This window comes from Lepisma saccharinum, chromosome 28 (assembly GCF_977018435.1).
Source record: "Lepisma saccharinum chromosome 28, izLepSacc3.1, whole genome shotgun sequence".
Taxonomy (NCBI): domain Eukaryota; kingdom Metazoa; phylum Arthropoda; class Insecta; order Zygentoma; family Lepismatidae; genus Lepisma; species Lepisma saccharinum.
The window spans coordinates 33,063,196-33,082,962 of record NC_139256.1 but is presented as its reverse complement, the minus strand read 5'-3'; the positions used below and the strand labels follow the sequence as shown (position 1 = coordinate 33,082,962).

At 39.5% G+C, this 19,767-nt stretch overlaps 1 protein-coding gene across 1 annotated transcript in view; it reads left to right on the top strand.

Annotated features, from left to right (window-relative positions):
* The window catches only part of LOC145980634 (uncharacterized), a 185,289-nt gene that overhangs the window by 128,317 nt on the left and 37,205 nt on the right, over positions 1-19,767 (top strand). The window contains exon 2 of the mRNA XM_083113670.1: positions 17,403-17,534. Within this exon, the coding sequence (XP_082969796.1) occupies positions 17,403-17,534 (132 nt within the window). The remainder of the gene's footprint in view (positions 1-17,402; positions 17,535-19,767) is intronic.

Below are 19,767 nucleotides of genomic sequence, written 5' to 3'. Positions count from 1 at the left end.
TCCTATATTAGGTTTCTTCCTAAATGAGAAATTGTTCGAATTTTGAAAAAAGAGTATGAAAAGTTCTCCTCACACATCAGCAACTGATACGTAGTATAATTTTGTTTTACTTCCACAGCGCCCTTTGCTAAGTTATCAACTTTCGCCATTGTTTATATAGATTACGTAATCTACGTGTATAAAATAGTCTACGTGTAGAATGTAGACTATCGTTGTTTAGACGTAGACGCACATCACTGAACTAAACCCTGTACCAGCTAACTGTAGACCAGACGAACGAGAACAAGTCTCTGCGAAAGTAGTGACGCGAGACGGCTCCACCAATGAACAGTGAGAGAAACGGGATTGCGTAATGGGCGACGGGAGTTACCCGATTTCCCTGCTTCGCTCGGTCAGCGTTGCAAACGTTTGAAAGCGACAATCCCGTACGCACACGGCAAACGGGCCGTATTTTTGTCTCCAGGTCCGTACGCTTGGTTTAAGAAATTCTTAGGGAAATATTAGGGATAGAACAGCAAGTGCAAATTTTGATAAGCCGTGCATTTAGCGTACGGACTAAGGTCTGGACCATACGGTTGGCAACACTGCGCTTTCACCACTCGATTTCCCTTCTCCTCCTCTGCCGCTATGCGCAGCCCTGCTCCACAGTTATCTGGGACAGGGTATATGTTTGATTGATTTAGTTTTGTTTATTTCCCTTTTCTATCATTTTTCGATAATCGGTAAGATGAAGTTGAATGGTGAAAAGATGAGATGCATGAAGGGAGAATCACAAACAAATAACGCCAGGGGTTGCGGGTTCGAATCCCGGCATGGGCTTGGATGATTGTGAGTGTCCATTCATCAATTTCATCATACCATCACTCATCCCCATCTTCGCAAATTAGCCAAAAGTGGCAGAAAAGTGAAGTAAGAGAAAGCAAATCAATCAATCAATCAATCACAAACACATAAGTCCCATGAAGGATTATACTGGCCATAGGTCCAGACACCCTAGCCTAGTTAGTCTGCAAAATGTAGTCCAGGGTGTACTACGTGGAAGTGAAGTTGACATTTGGGTGTACTACATGGAAGTGTCACTCATTACACCCCTCCATAGAGTAACTATGAATTTCGATATACGAACTGTATGAAGTGTGAAAAACAATGAAAACCTAGTGCGCTGGATATTCACTCATGTTGTAGATCGAATACTCCTAATGATTAAATAATAATAATAACAACAATTATAATAAATTTGGAATAACATTGATTTCTCTTTATTAGATAATAGTCTAATAGTTATTATTTTGTGATAATAATCATAACCATGATGATAATAATAACAATACATTATTATTATTTCTATCAAGGACTTGACTGACCCCCTCCCCTACAAAAATTTCTGGCAACGACCATGTACCAGATCACTGTACGAAAGGACTTGCCCATTATATTTGGAAGTGCCCTATACTACACAATCTTGTATGCTATGTACAGGTCAAATATTTACAAATCCCACGTGATAATCGCATCTCTAACTGTGGCTTATGACAACAGCGAATAGTAGCGATCTTCTTACACAACACAATGATCCATCAGCTACGTCGACTGCTATATGAATGAATTTAAACAGTGAAACAAAAGGGTCTCAGGATTTTAATTCTAATTCATAAAATGAGAAAATTGCTAGCTGAATCAGACCTAAATGTACTAACAGAATCAAACATGACAACAACGGACAAACTGCTTTATAAAAACATCAAAGATCAACGCACCTAAGCCTTGGCCAACTACGCAACGATTTTCTCACCCACCATTGGCACGTTACTTGTATCAAGCGTTTCGTTGTGTAAGAAACACTACTGTTGCAGGGGGACAAGAGGAGACACTCGCCCCTCAAAATTTTCATTCTTATTATAATTTACAATTACGGGTATTGATTTAGTCTCCTGGAGCTGGGGTTCATGTCCTGCTCCCCAAGGTTAGCCCCCAAGTTACGCTGCTGGGCTGTCAGCATAATCCATGCTTACGGTTGCGGTGTCCACGTGGATTTTGTAAATATGCTGCCGGGGCTACAATATCGAACTTGTCTGTGTGAACAGTTAATTAATTAACACTTAGTTAACCGTTAATTAATATGTTTGCCGGGGATTGTGGGTACTTAGTATTGAAACAGAGTAACAAAAGTAATAACCGCTTGAGATGGAAAATATTGACTTTAAAATACAGGGGGGTAGTTTATTTTCATAAATGGTTTCACAGTTTTCAAAATTCAAAAAATTAGAGTTTTTATGTCACACAGCAAAGCTTTCCCATTGAAACTTCCTCATAACTTTTAAACATTTTTCTTTGAAAGAGATTTTCGAAAGTTAGTAATGGAATAGTTTAACTATGTATTTCAGTACACTCACTGTAGTACGAGATGTAAAAAGACAATGGAAAACAGCTGTGATGGAACTCATCGAGTGTATCGAGAAGTAGAAGTCTTCCCAAGAGTATAATAATAAATTTGAAATAAAATTAGTTTATTTGTATTAGTTTATAAGTTGTTACTGAATATACTAATAGTCATAAAGGTAAAGGTGAGGTTCTCCTTGCAACGTGCCATGAAGGCCAATTTAGGGGATAGGGTAACTTCGGTGAATAACGCCACCAATTGGTCATTTCGTTCTAGAACTCATACATTTATATTGTTAGGAACATGAAACGTACATGTATAGGAGAATGAACGTTCCTCTATTGTGTAAAAATAAAATATTGATTGCACTGTTATAATGAAAGCAATAAAATACTAAATTCTGTGTTAATGCAAAATGGCATTATTTCCAGACCTGTCGGGGAATAACGCCATGTTTTTAATTAGGCTACAAGTAAAACATTCACATTATCTTAATTACAAGTAAAACATTCACATTTTCTTTACTAAACTGTACTAGGAGTCACACAGAGTCGCGACCAAGTTTGCGAATGGGTTGTTTGTCTTTTCGCGATACCCAGTACCTCAAAGTTCTGCGAGGAATTTGGAACAAACGTGCAGCACATGCTATCTTCATCCCTTGTTTGATGGGCGCCATAGCTTGCCTCAAGTCATCTACTGACCATTTGGCCCGTATATTTCTACATTTCCTCGCCATCTGAAAGAGGAAATTAACAGAGAATATATATCTGTACGCCTCGAAAGTAACTGGGCAAGGATAAACCTATTTTCGAAATCAACATTTCCTTAAATTTGAGTTTAAATTGACTGGCGTTATTCCTCGACACGATGATGGCGTTATTTCCCGAAACAACAGATTGCAGTTTAACCAACTGTTCTAAACTTACGACACCGACCATGAAAACCGTACACACATCATTCACTTACGTAATAAACGTAATGTGTACGTACAGCATTGTTAACATTTAAAATCTAATCCTTCAATAGAAAAACACTCATCTTTGTCGGCGCGATGAAAATGTGGACCCTTTTTCCTCGAAACGCAACTCAAACATCTACACTGTTCAAACTGTTTCTCTTAAATGAAGGCTCGACAATGGCAACCGTTCTTATCAGCAATGCTACCAGACACCATTGTTTATCGCACAACGGTGAGTCACCCTTTAACTTTACATGCGTCCATGCTTTCAGAGTTGAAACTTTGAAATGGCGTTGTTTCCCGCCTGGCGTTATTCACCGAAGTTACCCTATGGGGGATCTCGGCCTTTTGGAGGAGATGCGATCAGCACCACGCTCCAGCCACCTTTACTCCCCAGGGATGCCTCCAGGTATCCATTGATTTAAGGCTGGGTGAGCCCCGCTGTATGCGGGGACATCGAACCCGGGTCTCCCGCGTGGCAGTCAGACGCTATACAGACTACACCACCGCGGCTCTAATAGTCATAATCATGATAATAATTATTATTATTTCTACTATTCAAGTTTTAGCAATTTCCTGATCCCCCCTACAAAAAATTCCTGGCGACGCCAATGTCTGAAACCCATGACGTAGTTTCGTACATCTTTCTACCTCCCCCCTTCCCCTTGTGTTTGGATTCGTCCACTCCACGTCCGTGGTCGAACAGTATTTCATTTCCACAATCCCGTTGTTAATGCTCTGCTGGTAGGCATGCTGTTTACATAGATTACATTGCCTAAACGTAGATGTCGACTATCGTTATTTACGCATAGACGTGAATCACTTGTTGGGTTGATTATATGGCACTATGTAAGCAATTCATATAAGAAACATCCCCCCCTCATTCCACCCGCCCTCATGAGATACTGCGGTGGAGCTCGGTTCGGCTCTCAAATCCACTCGCAAGAGATATGTAAATGCATGCAAACGCAGAGCATGCAAGTACTGCGGGTTTGCATAACTCCAAGAAGTGGAAGGAGTGATAAATCACACTTTTTTTCCCAGTGAAGGTGGTATTTTGTGCAGCTGCTGCTGTGAAATTTTTGTTTCAGGGCCGAGAACATGCACATGGGTCTCTAACCTGCAGTTATTTAACTTTTAATTCCTCTGCTTTGTTATACACCCGTAGCATTTCTCAAACACAAGAAACGTTTTTAGGAAAGACCCTAAAGTGTTTTTAATTCCAACCAGTGTTTGCCGTGTTTTTCTTACAATAAAGTCAGAAATAATGTGTTTCCTCTTATTCAAAAGTCATGCTCTCACTTCTTTATTCATTTATTCATGGTGTGCTAAAATGGTACAGGGTGTTTAAATAAAAAGGTAACTCAAAGTATCCAAAACACACCATGTTTAGTTATCTTTTTATTGAAACGCTCTGTACTAGAATTTATTTTCCCTTCAACCGAAAATTTCGTTGCACCTGGCAACACTAGTATAATACGATACTGCCGCGATTCTTAACGTATCATTTATCAAGGATCTTCATTAAATATCGTTCTTTGTCGCGAACCGCCAAAATCTAACTCAATATGTACGTATTTAAGCCCTTAAAGTGAATAAAGTTACTCGAATGCACGACACAATTAATTACAATATTGATTGATGGATTGAGTTGGTGATTTAAGTCCACCTAAGTAAGGCTAATCGGGACTGGACCTATACTTTAAGTGGAATCCGAACCACTATGTGCCTCCACCGGGTATCGAACCAAAGACCCTTTGATAATAAGGCGACGACGCTACCACTGCATTATCGGGGCGCTTAATTACAATATCCTATAATCTAATAATAATAAACATTATTATTATAATTATTATGGCTTAATACTCTCCGCCAGCAGAAGACGAGACTAGTTCGAGAGGGCGAATCTACACGCGTAAGGGTAGGCAGGTAGAAACATGCAGGAAACAACGCTGGAGGTTTCAAATCAGTATTTCCCTTGAATGCAATCGGTTGTTTTGTTTACTATCGCTTATTTTGTTGTCTTTGCGATGACTGGTACAACTCGTAACATCCCCCTTAACACATTTTACCGGCCACGTTTGAAACTTCAATGTTGTTTTAGCAGGAGACAATTTTGACGGAACCTGGTTCCCGTGTCCGCAGCCACACCCCTAATTTTGCCACTGGACTCGTCCAGTTTCAGCGCATGCGCAATTGCATACTGGTCTCTACTGACGGAGACGCACGATAGAAAGCGGACGTAATATCTGCGTAAAAACTTGATACTTGTATTCTGAATTCCATCTGTGTTTACCAAACTGCGTGTATATCCACAGAACGGCTTTTCATAGAAACGTACCCTTAGAACCTTCTTCTGTAATTCTCGCAACTGTTCTTCTGAGAGAGTCCAGAAATTTGAAGTGTTATTTACTTTGACGATCTGGAAATGTGGATTTTATATGAAGAAGTTTTTTAATCTCTGATATTAATAAAAACGACAAAAGTATTGTTCGGTTTTACTTGAAGAAACCTGTAAAAGGTATTATTTCAAAGGACAACATTTCTTCAGGAGCCTCCCCATCGTTGCCTTGTAATCAAGCAGTCCGCCGTTCGATACCAGGTGGAGGCACATAACGGTTTGGATCCTACTGTAAACTGTAGGTCCAGTCTCTACAAGCTTATCTGTATATAAAGTGCACTTAAAACGAAGCCAAGCCATTTGACACATTGTCCCCGTTGTTGGGAACTTGGAGCCATTTTGGAATTTGTGCTACAGTAGCGCCTCTACTGGTCATCTTCAACACTCATACCAATGTCAGTTCTCGCCAACGATTCCTCTATACACATGTAAAAACGAAAAAGTAAAACTGATTACCATAGACATGTATTATTATACTTTTATGTCCTTTCCAACGCATCACTTTGTATAGTGTTCTGAAACTATGACAAGTCTCGTCTCACAATCCCTACTATTAATTTTATTTTATTACATTTTCAAAGTATATCATGACATTTCCTAATTTAAATTTATGAGACGTACGTTTCTCGTTTTATAATATGTTTTCTTTGTTACTGTTTCTATTTTTTATTGTTAATCTAGTATAACTTTTGCATTTATCTTTGTTACTTCTGTCAACTGCTATAACAAGAATTTATAGTTGTTTTCCTCAATATTCCCACGTGTAGGTAGATACGTATAATAAAATACACATGTGCAGTTGACCTTACCATGCCTGCTCAATTTCTTGGCAAATTTTTAAAATGCACATGGCAACACTGTCAGTCATCCGCTGAGACTCGCTTCCAAGCTGCCAACGGAAATTTCCTCCTGCCAAGCTATTGTGTGCTATATCTAAACTTGACCGTTGGGAATTCCTGCAGAAAACAAAGCATTCGTTGCATTCCTGGCTGCAGGAGCCATAGTTTCTGCATGCTCTGCAGACCACAACGTCACACAAATCTGGAGCTCAGTAAAACAGTCCAGGTTCGCATCAGATAACTGATGCCTCGCATGCTTGCTCCAATTCTGGATATTGCAAGCCACATGCACTTTTCATTGTCATGCAGTTCGTCCTAACTTCCTTCAGCCACCCCAAAATACGATTACGAATCTACGATTCTTTATGTGAATGAATATATTCTTATTATATTCACGCGAGGACAAATTTTTATTCTTCCAATGTTTCCAACCTAGGATATAAAGGTAAAGGTAAAAAAAAGGTAAAGTGTTCCCCTGTGCATAGCACCACGCCATTAAGGCGTATAGGGGGTGTGGGGGTAACGCCCCACACTTTCTTGATCCGGTCGTGAGTGGGGGTGATGTGATCAGCATCACGCCCCTGACCGCCTTTACCCCCCAGGGTTTCCCCCAGGTACCCATGTTATTCGACGCTGGGTAGGCGCCGGGGCCGCTTCCACCGTTAGAAAAGTTCCCGGATTTGAACCGACCGGGGATCGAACCCGGGACCTTGAGCATGGTAGTCAGACGCGTTACCGACTGAGCCACCGCGGCCACCACGTGAGGATATATGGAGCTGAAATTGCAACTTTTCCATATTACTCACCGGCGAGGGGGTTGCCACTAGGCTATCTTAGGCTTTAGTCTAGGGGCCACAAGTTTAGGTGGCCGCACAAAATTGAGACGCTGAAGGGGCAGAAGTGATAGAGACCATCGACTAATAAAATTAATTAATATTGTGATAATAGCAAAATAAAACATGTCAAGTCCTTTTACTTGATTATATCATGGAAGAAGATAGAAGGAAGGAGTTTCTAGGGTTTAAATAACTTCTTACATCATGACCCTGTTTTCAGTACTGTATTTTAACCGGATTGCAAATACGTATGTATAGAAGACAGCAAAGGATATTGACGGTTGAAATCAACATATTTTTTCTCAATTCGCGGCTAGTGTGGATACCGTTCGTGTGCCTTCCTTCAGTGCGTGTGCGACATTAGTGCTGTGTGGCGAAATGCGTAGTGCAAGTGGCGCTTATCAAATGGAAAGTGAAAAAGAAAAAGAAAAACATGCATATTATGCAAATTAGTGGAAGTAAAGTATCATGATAACAAAACTGTTAATAATAATAATAATAATAATAATGTCGGCTGGGTTCAAAACAAAGGATAGCCCAGGGTCCAAATTTTATAAATCCCCTCCTGTTACTCACTAATATTTGTATCTTATTCTATTTTATGTAGAATGCTTTGCTCTTTTAGTCTAATTGGGACGACGAGGGTAACTGGTGATTACACTAAAGTTATGAGATGATGAAAGCGGCAATCAAATCGTCTGCAACTAACAGCAAATCATCACTTAATGAATGGATTGACCCCACCTTGACGTTTAAAATTAGACCGTCGCCCTTTTCACCACACGTGCTAAATTAACGATAAACATTAAATTAATCTAAAGGATGACAGTTAATAAAGATGAATTTATGCCCAATTCATGAGGATATGTTGTTAATCCGTCACCGGAAGAGACGCACACAATGATAATCCATGTGGGGTTGGAATCCAGAGCATTCCGTGGCGAGGGGCCGTGAAAAGACCCTTCGACCATAGAGGAGAAGATCACCCTGCTGTCTATCCAAATAGACTACACGAAAAATTTTAAGAATTATTTATAATGGAGCAAGAATAACGCTCAGGTTTATAAAGAGATAAACAGACTGAGAGAAGAAGATATATAGAAAAAGTGATAGAGAACTGGAGGGAGAAAACAAACGAAGGGAAAAAGAGAGAGAGAGACAGGGAGAAGGAAAGATGGACAGAAGTACAGGAAATATCGGAGAAAAAGACAGAAAGAGATGGAGAAACAATAGAAGAAGAGAGAGGGAAGAAGATAACACAGGAATAAAAACACTAGTAGAAAGAAACAGAGATAAAAAGAAAGAAACTTGGAAGAAAGAGAATGGAAGTTAGAAGTGTGTGAATACAGAAAGAGAAAGAAAGAACACGTGTAAAGAAATAGAGAGTAAGACAGATAGAAATGTGGAAAGAAAGGAAAATAAATATGCAAACGTGGAAAGAAAGAGAGAGAGGTTTTGGGAACAGATAAGAAAGGGAATCACCACGAAAGCAGGCAAAGCTTACCTGAAAATGGTTCGTCCACCCTCTGAACGCACCCCAACAAAATAATAAGATGTCGTACTGAGGCATCCCTTTTTGCTCACATACGAGCCACTGTCCCCCTTCTTAACCTTAGCTTCTAGGTCTCCCCGATGGCGTATTGATAACAGCGTTGCCTTGTAATCAAAGGGTTCCAGGTTTGATTTCCGGTGGAGGCACATGCACAGTGGTTCGGAACCAACTTTAAACTGTATGTCCAAACCCGATTAACTTTCTGTGCATAAATTTGACTTTTAGAAAACAACAACGACCCGAGCTTCCATGTGGGGGAGCCCCTCACAGGCCAACATTATTTATTATTACTAAAATTCAAGAAACCATTTTGTTATTGAATCCCTGCTTCCTTTGTTGATTATATATGTGCAGTTATTTATGAATTATAATAATTACAATAATAACTGTCATTAATAAAAATAATAACCAATTATTGCATGAGTATCACACACATATTTTACCATTCACTAAATCTCTCCAAAACCTTTTTTTTCATTCATGCTTTTCTGTTTTTAGAGGTGTAGTTGTTTATTAATTATAATAATTACAAAAATTACCATCACTACCAGCCAATTATGCACTGTCATTGGTATGAGTGTCCCGAATGACACGCATTCAAAAATTTTCCTATTTACATTACATGTATGTTTTTATGAACAAAAGTAATACAGAAATATTGGGAACACTTTACGGAACAATGTAATTTATGTAAATTGTTTTATAAAAATTTCACAGTTGAAAAATTGAAAGAATAGAGGTGGTAAGCCTGATAGACCCTCGGGTAAGTTAGGATTAACACACGAAGTGTTCCACGTCAATCATATTTGTCACGAGGAGGTGGTGAAGAATCCCCCCCTTCCGAGAACGATGTTATCACACCCCTACAACCAGACACCCCCTTACGATTATCTTTTAGATCGGATATCTACCCCTCTGTACGGTTCAGAAATATATCCCACTGCCCAGTGTAATCTTCTTCCTTTCAGCATTTGAATAATATATCCTAGAACCGGTGTTAGCCACTTCTCTTTTCGGATAAGGCCATTTGTGTCTCAATGCTCTACGCAACAGGAGCCTAGGATTTTTTTATCTGCGTCAACAGACAGAGATCCGGGTTCGAATCCTTGCCTGGGCATGGATGTTCTTTGTGAGTGACCCTTCGTCGATTTCATCACGTCGCGGTTAGGCAAAAGTGGCTCAGATGGCGTTGGTGCAGCAGCAACAGCTGATGTGGCGGGAAGTGAACAGAGTTTTTGTCGAATTTTTAGGTTCTTAAACTGTGCTTTGAGGTTCCTAAATTAGGCTCTAAAATCATAAAATAGGTTTAAAAAATCTTAAAATAGCCTCGATAAATCCTGATGTAGGTTCCAATAAACTTAAAATGGTTCAAAATTGCTGAAAAATGCAATTGTTAAAAACAAAATTTGAAAAGGATCGTACATGATTTTAGTGGGTATCTTTAACTTTAACAAGGAAATATTAATTTCCTAACCAAATTTTCATTTGTATACATCACTTTCAAAATTATCCACAAATTATTGTAATATCTACAGGTACACTTCTGCTTTTAGCAAAAGTTACTTGTTGATATGAAAAGTGAATTACGTAGGTATAATTTGGTGCACAAACAATCTTTTTCATGTTATCCTTAGCCAAACTCCTCCTTTTGACTGTGAGGATCATCGCACGTGCTAAAAATGATCTTTCAACAGAAACATAGGACTGGTGCAAATTTGAATGCGTTACTTCCCAAGGCGTGATTGCCACAAAGCTCCGAACAGATGCGTAAGTGAGCAAGACCACACGGATCAGAAGTTTGTACTTTGGACAGTGGTGCCAGACATTTTACATTGTTTGGAGCTTTGGAAAGATAGTGATTGCTGCTACAACAGTTTCAAGCATTCCCATTGGCTGGTAGGTTCTTGGGGTAGTGAATAATCTGTGGTGGTTAGCTTAGGCTAGTTGGGTTTGGTTCCCTTAGGAGAAGAAGAAGACGAAAAATGGTTGTAGCAGCAATACCGACCTTGAAAGAACATGATGGACTTGGTAGGAAGGAAATCGACAGTTTCAAACATGTTAAACCTTCAAAAATCTATAAAGATCTTAAAAAGGGGTTTGATTTAGGCGCATTAACCTACAATAGGTTCTAACAAGCAAAATATATTATTTTAGTCACTATAAAACATCATCAGTTGTTGGGATTTTTTAATGAAACGCTGGCGTAACTTGTTATTTTGAAGATAGAATTCTCAAAATGAGTTGAGAATGAAACGTATCGGGTTCGCGACCCGAATTAATAGCCACGGATCCATTTTGACAGTTGCGACTGCATATGGCTTCCCGGAAACGAACAGAACATTCGCCAAAGCAGGATTATAGCCAATGAGAGCAGAGCGAGAGCGAACATTCTGTCCTCGGTCGGTCGTGAAATCCCGGAGCCGTAAATTCGCCAAGAGCCGCGTGGCGTCGCCACCAGCAAAGTGCGTGGGACGTGAACGAGCCTGGGAGTCCCAGTTACCGGAGATTACAAACCCTGTGACATCGTCGGGAAACCCATTGTTGGGGGGGGAATGAAAAAGAGGCAATAATGGTCGTTCGGCTCCCCCCTCCCTTCCCGCAGAGCAACATTTCCATGAGGTGCGAGTGGAATAATGGGGGGGGGGGGACTTTTGCCTTACCGAAGATTGGGATATTATAAAGTGCAAATGAATGCTGGACTTTTTTGTGGTTGGTACTTTTTTAGACGTGGCTTTCCATTTTCAAACCGCCACCGTAATAGACTATAGATGGCGCTTGTCTTCCTTAGAGTTCCAAAACAGCTGGCTAGCTCAAAACGCACTCAGTGTTGCCATATGAAATAAAATTTCCCTAGCCGTAGGGAAATTTGGATAACATTTTAGAAAATAATATGAAAAATATCTAAATTACAGGGAAATCTAAGGATATTCGGCTCGTACATATTAAAATCAGGTCCTTTTTTCGCAGGGAAATTCATTCCCTCAAAAATACTTTCATTAAAATTCCTAATTTGTTTTAGGATTTCCATGATCTAGCTTTAAAAATTATTGTTGTAGCACATATAATTCTAACCCATTGCGAAGTTTATGCTTTGAGAAAAATATACTAACTACGAGTACACTTCATGTTTGTAAATTTTATTTCTTTCTGCACTTTTTAGCCACGTTAGCCAAAAATGGCAGAAAAGCGAAGTAAAAAAATCAAATCAATCAATCAATTGTAAATTGACGTTTCTAATGGATTAATGGAAATACTAGTAACTTTTATTATCGATATTTCAATTATTTGCCAAGAAGAAAAAAATTATATGAGAAGGGAAGTTTTGTATCTGGGAAAGCGAAATTCTGCTCACTGGTTGCGGCAACATTGCGCAGAGAGAGAGAGAGCTTTCCCATTCCAATCGTCCATTAGCACTACATCCCTCATTTATATTTCATTTGCAAAATTGCAAAGAACTTTCATGTTTGACTGTTCCATTAACTACTAATAAACTTGCCTTATTCCTGGACATGCATGCAATGAAAAGTACACATGACGAAGCGAACTGGAGACTAATACCATGTCTACCACCAGTAGCGGTGATTGGGTGCCAAAACTGCGGGACATTGGCAGTTCCGTACCATAATTGTCATACCTAATTTGGTTTTCGAAAGTAACCTCTCTCTGGCCGTCGCCTTTGCGCGCGATTTTTAAATTTTACACTTTTTTTTCTCCAGAAAAACGTTATATCTCGGAGACTATTTGAGCAATCTACTACGGGTAACTTTTGTTTTGCAGCTAGAACATCAGGGCATGCAACCGTGCAGGAATCAAAACGCCAAAGCCAATAAGAGGGGTTGGGTGGGCCGCGGTCCCAAACTTTCAATAAAAAATAATAAAAATGGGTAGTTTTTTCACATATTCTAAGCACTCAGGAACATGAAATGACTTTCATTTGGTTGAGAAAGGACCATTCTTTCAAAATAAGGCTAAAGTTTGCCTCCCCTTCCAAAAATAGCGGGGAAAGAGGGGCAAACTCCCCGTTTTTATGATTTTTTCATTGAAAGTTGGGGGCCGCGGGCCACCCAACCACTTTTATTGGCTTTGGCGTTTTGATTCCTGCACGGCTGCATGCCCTGATGTTCTAGCGGAAAAAGAAGAGTTACCCGAAATAGATTGGTGAAATAGTCTACAAGTTATAACATTTTTTTGTCAAATAAGTGTACAAATTTAAAATTCGCGCCAGCTTCCATATATAACTTTGGAGTCGGGGAGGGGGGGGAGTCCTGGGTGGGTGGGTTTTCTTCCACATGACATTTCAAAGTTTTATCTCAACGTCTGTCAGCGTTTACAACCTCACATACAAGTATGAAGGTGCTAAAAGCACATGAACTTTTTAATCAGCACGATGGGTCACCAGTGACCCATCGGCCGACTACGCCTATATTTTCTATGGGTCACATGTGACCCATTGACCGAGTAAAGGTTAACCCTACACTGGTCTCCATTTTTATATTCTCTGAAGATGAGAGTAATGTATGCGCTTTAAACGTCGGAAGCCAACATAGGCTTAACCTGGCTGGTAACCCGATAACACTTGTTCGAATCACGTCGTCAGGAAAGCTACAATTCCTATAATGTAGTTTACTTTCTCTTGGTAGACATGGCTTAGCATAAGCGGTCATAGTTCGGGGGCAAAAAGGGGGGAGCAACTGCCTCACCCCCCCTCCCCAAATCTTCACCACTATATTAAAAATTGTGATATTATAACCAACCTGTACATGTCGCAAAGGTGTTCTTCCTCACGACCCGCCCTTGCCTTCAGCGCCTTCACCCTCACCACTGGTGCAAGAGTGAGGTGAGGTATACCCTCACGAGGGTCGCCCTCCGGATGGTGAACACCTCTAAGTATATCGCAGTTTTACTCCTGACTTTTGGTACACCCTGCACTCAACGAGAAAGTAAAAGTTTAGGCAATATAATACCCTTAAAACAGACCACATTGTGTCAGCCATGATCCTAGCTCACACAAAATTCATATCAAACTTATTTTAGCCTAATTTTAACGTTGCCCACTCCTCCCCCTTTGTGCTCTTCATTAGAGGAAAGTTAATGAATCAGACAATGTCTCTGGACGCATAATTCCTCCCTCATGCTCTCCAGTAAAGTTTAATTGCCTGCGGCAGATGCAATTTCATTTAAGGACCATTCGGAACTTCAGAGAACGCTGGTGTATGCGACTAATTGTGCTTTACTAATTTCAGAGAGGCTACAATGCAAGCGTCACGTTCGGGATGGATTGAGTTGAAATTTAATTACGGGACCAATTCTATAAATTCAGTTACCTAATTATGCGAAGCCGAACGAATTTCAAACAGGGTATTATGTTTTATAAATTTCCAGCGTAGCGCTTTAAGGTATAGAATTTCAAGCTATATTTTGATCGGAAAATGATCATACACACACAGAACACCTCGAAACGTTGGTGTGTATTCTAACGGAGTGGCTCGAAATGACGGATTTTCGAACACATACACATATACACGCCTGCCATCTATCGAAAACAAGTTAATAGGAAACCAAATACAACATTGTTGATTTACAATGGAATCCAACGAGCATGTGAGACAGGATATATTTCTTAGTTTTCCGGAAACAGTACGGCATCCAACGGAATGTTCGAATCACACTTGCACATATACATTTTCAACACACCTGATTTTCTGTTTAGTATCACTTTTGGAGAAAGTTCTTTCTTGATATACGAGTGGCGTTCAAATCAAAGCAGGACTTTTAATTTTACAGGTACAACATTGTGTGCTGGCGTGGCGGTACTAGACGTAGGAGTAAGTGGCTAGTGTGTTCTATTACTGATGGTGGCGCACATGTCGTGGCCCAGTCCAGAGACGGTTAATGAAGATGATAGACAACAATGTTACTGCATGCATAGAACAGTGTGTGGTGATGATGTTTCTTGTAAACGAAGGCGTAAAATCTGCGGAGATATAGAGGAGACTTCAACTGCGAATCTAAGCCGCAGTAAAACATTTGAATGGTGTAAACGATTCAAAGATGGCCGTACGTCCGTCAGTGACAATCCCGGTGGTTGTGATTCCCAGCCCATAGCAGCCATTCCTGTTCAGGCGTACTGACAAAACTTTCTTTGATAAAGCTTTCCAGGCATTAGTTAAACGCTGGGATTAGTGTGTAAATGTAGCAGGTGAGTATGTCGAAAAATAAATGCAGTTTCCACTGCTTGAAATTCGTTCTTTTGTTGAAAAAACACAAATGTCCCGGTTTGACTTGAACGCCGCTCGTACTAACTTAAATAACTTATTATATAACATTATTCATCTTGATGTACAGTCAGCGGCAATAAAAGTGGGATACGTAGATCCTGAAATACTAGCTTTTCTGCAAAGTGTGTTGCCTAACTCAACGGCGATAAAAGTATTTTAATAACATATTTCAATGCCAACTTCTGCTACCGCCGTAAAGTTAGGCAACACACATAACGCCTTGCAGAAAAGCTAGTATTTCAGGATCTACGTGTCCCATTTTTATTGCCGTTCACTGTACAAAGAATGAAAAGATATGACTTACATACCCGATGTGGCTTGTTTGCATTTATGCTTTGACTATTTAGTTAGCTGCGTCACCTCTCTAAGCTAATCATAATTAGGTGAAATAAAATAACGATTCTCACCCAGAGATACGCGAACTCCTCGGTATAAACCATGCCCCCCTCCCCTTACGCACATACTCATCTGTCAGTGTTTACTTGTGCTGAGTGACTCCATCTAGCTTCAGTTTATAAGTATGTGCATTTTAGGCGTTAGACACGTGCTTTGTTTTCAGTTATTCACAGGGCGTTCGTTGATTTTTGCAATAGTTTTGATTGAATAAACTGTCAAGTCATGCCACTGGAGAAATAAGTGTTAAAGCACCGATAATGCAAAAATAAATGAATACACCCAATATGCGAATTAACGGGGAGATACAGGGGACCCCCCATACACAAAACGTTTTATCCCCGGCAAAAGAAGATTATTTTTATCCCTGCTAGAAATGTTTTATTACTCTCTCCCCCGCCGAAAAAGCATGCTGCTGTGTAGATTAAAAAAAGGACACCGTTTCCTAAATGAACAGCTCACGGAGCCGAGACGACAACAGGCTGTTTTCCACTTAAGTTTGAACTTGGGAATAGATACCCGGTCAAGTTTTCGGATTACTATTTCGATAGCTATTTTTGTGCATGAGTTTGAGTTACCTCAGAATGTAAATATATGTGAGTCATTCCATGCCAAATCAACACAGATATGTGCAATTTCCAACCTGACCATCTCCGATTTTCATGAAATTTTGGGAGTTGAAAGTATGCATGGAACTTAGTAACTATGAAAATTTTTAGTTTCGTTTGTTTTGTGATTGTTAAATTATTCAGGGTCAAAGTTTGCACAAATTGACCTTTTTGAGCCCGCTTAGCTGCACTAAATGTGCTGTAACTCCGCTCCTATTTCACCTAGAAAGCTCAAATAAAGGTTATTGTACAGGGAATTAAACAAGCTTTCCAGTGATATATAACAAGCCTACCTTTGGATAAAAATATAATTTTGTCACGTGACCTTGACCTTTGACCTTGAATATCTCTAAACATGTCATCACCAAAAATCGTGAAAAAAATATATTTGGTCCCTCATTCCATACTCTAAAACATATCAAAAAATCATTCTGGGACTGCAATGGGATCAGAAGATACAAAATAATATGTATAGCTATGTGACTAATAAAAGCCTCATTACATGAACTGTGACGAGTCAAAAGTCCCTTAACATCCCCTACAAAATGTAAAGGAGTTATCCTGATCATGAAAGAAATAGGTTAGGCACAGGGAGATCTCTAGCTGTGTGTGTCAAGTGCAGGTCCGGCATATTGTTGACCGCCATATTGAATTCAACGCAAGGATTTCAAAGGAAAGAGCCTGATGTGAAATATCAAAGCAGGCTAGAATTTCCCCCTAAAGCAAACGCTTAATTCGCACAGTGAGTACTCCCGCTAAAGTTCAGAAGCCGTAGTGCCCTTCTACGAGGTAAACCGTTTCGCCTAACTGGAGTGGGCGAGTCCACACGCGAAAAGGGGGAATAGGTAGAAACATTCACGAACCTGCTGTGTGGGTTTTTAAAGCAGTATTTTGCCTATATGCATTACAAATTCTTAATAAACCCTTTCCAGGTGGAACAATTACAGGTTTCAGACAACCCGCTTCCCAATCTGAGTTCCACTTGGATCCGTCACCCCTCTTCTGTCACTGGACTCGTCCAGTTGGCGCAAGCGTACGTGCGTACTTGCGCAAGCGTACTTGCGTCGACGGTCACGACTCATGCATGCGCACTATGTATCACATTATTCCACCACATGCAGGAATATGTTGTAACGTCTTCTCTTTCTTGTTTTCAGGGCTACAACAGGGACAGCTTAATAATGCCCCTCCTCCTGGGAGGTGCTATAGTGATTCTCATCACAGCTTTCGGAATCTGCTACACACTCAGGAGGCGTAGGCAGAAAACACTAAGGCGAGAAACGATTGGGGTAAGTGAGCTTTTGGTAATTTGATATACGTATGTTGTTGTCTACTTCGAAAGATGGAGTTCAATATGATCTTCGTAAGTTGATCCCATATTCTTCAATCTTACCTTTCTTTGTCTCTTCTTGTCTTTTATTTTCTTCCCTCTGATCTTCCATTCCCTTTTATTTTGTTTTCTTATCTCTAACCTTTTATCTCCGTTCTGCGTTCCTTTAATTTTCTCTTCTGTTCTCATTATTACTTCTCTTCTTTACTCTTTCCACTTTATCGACTTCTTTTCCTAATCATTCTCCTCTTTTCTCTTTTCATCCCATTTATTCTCTTCTGTCCACTTTTTTATTATTTGCTCTTTTTCTCTTCCTATTCATTCACTTCTCTTTTCATATTTTCTATTCCTTTTCTTCTTTTATCTTCCCTTTTAATTTCTTCTCTTCATTTTGTTTTTCTCCTCGCCTCTCTTCTTTTCTCTTTTATTCCTATTAATTCTCTTTTTTTCTTTCCTTTTTTATATTCTCTTCTTTTTTCCTTTTCAATTCCGTCTCTTTCCTATCTAATCCTTCATTTATGTATTCTTCTTTTCTCTTTCTATCCACTCCTTCACTTCTATTTTCTTATTTTCTCTTCCATATCCACTCCACTCATCTTTTCTTCTTTTCTCTACCCTATCCACTTCTTCACTTTTCTTTTCACTTTTCTATCCACTCCACTTATCTTTTCTTCATTTCTCTTAGCTATCCACTTCTTTACTTCTTCTCTCTTCTTTTCTCTTCCCTATCTACTCCATCACTTCTCTTTTCTTATTTTCTCCTCCCTATCCACTGCACTTATCTTTTCTTCATATCACTTAGCTATCCACTTCTTCACTTGTTCTTTCTTCTTTTCTCTTTCCTATCCATTTCTGATCTTTCATTTTCTCTTTTATTCATTTTAATTCCCTTATCTTCTTTTCTCTTTCCGTTCTATTTATATTCAACTTTTAAAATCTTCTATTCTCTTTCATTTCCATATATATTCTTACTTTCCAGCTTCTTTACATACCTTCTTTTCTCTTCTATTTCCTTGTTGCTGAACCTTTAACCTAGTATAAATGTTCGTCTACTTTATTTTCCTTTTTCTATTCGTTCTCTAACCTAACTTCCCATTTACCTTTAATCCACTTTATTCTTCCCTAGTTATCCAATTTTCTGGAGAGAAAGGAAATATATACAAATTCAAGGTTTTTGCTTAAATACAAAATACATATTTTTTTCTCTATTGTGGAATTGGAAACAGTAGTTTCATTTCAGACTTGAAATACATTTTATGCATATTGTATGAATTTGAGAAAAAATGTAGTAAATGGCTATTTTTTTCTGATTCTAACTAATCGAGATGTTAACATTCCAAACACGCCATGTTTCAAGTACGACAGAAATTACTTCACCTACAATTTCAGTGCTTATGCAATATTTGTGTGCAGTTCAGGGCAATTTCTTACGCAGTGGCGGTGATTAGGGGACAGTTTCCGCACCCGAACGTTTTGCCCTGCACCAGTAGCGGGGATTAGGGGAGACAGTCGCCCCCCCATACTTCTTGCCACTTTTGCCCCTGCACTATGCTAAACCTTATCGACCAAGATAAAGTATACTGCCTTTGCCCCCCCCCCCTCAAGTTTGGCACCAAATCGCCGCCAGTGTCAATATGTATATCTTTTCTCTATTAGATTCTTAATTTCGACTACTCTCGATACAAATGAACATAAATTCAGGCCAGAATACGTAATCATAGAATTGTTTACTTATTAATAGGAAAATTTCCAGACCTATTTACTTAGATTTATCGTATTTTTGAAATGTCGCTGATCTTTGTATCAAAACAATGCTCTGAATTGGAAATCATTGCAAGTTCTTGCTTTAAAGTCTATGTATGTATGCTCTTACTTGTTGCAGATTGACTTTAGCTCAATGATATCTTTCTAATTCTCCGGTTCTGCGATCGCCGCGCCATCTCTTAGCAACTACGACTTGGCAACACTGCTATTCGTTATGTGCCGAAATGTCGCAATTTCCGCTGCACAATCAGAGTCGATTCTGCGCTTGTTACGAAGTTATCTCTTTCCAGCTCACTACTTCGCCACTTTTTTTCTTCTTTTTCTATTTAGGAGAGCATAAGTTGGTAATATTTTCGTTTGAGAGCTTTCATGCGCAATCAATTTTACAGGATCTAATGGAAGGACAGAAAAGTATTTCTATCACGAAA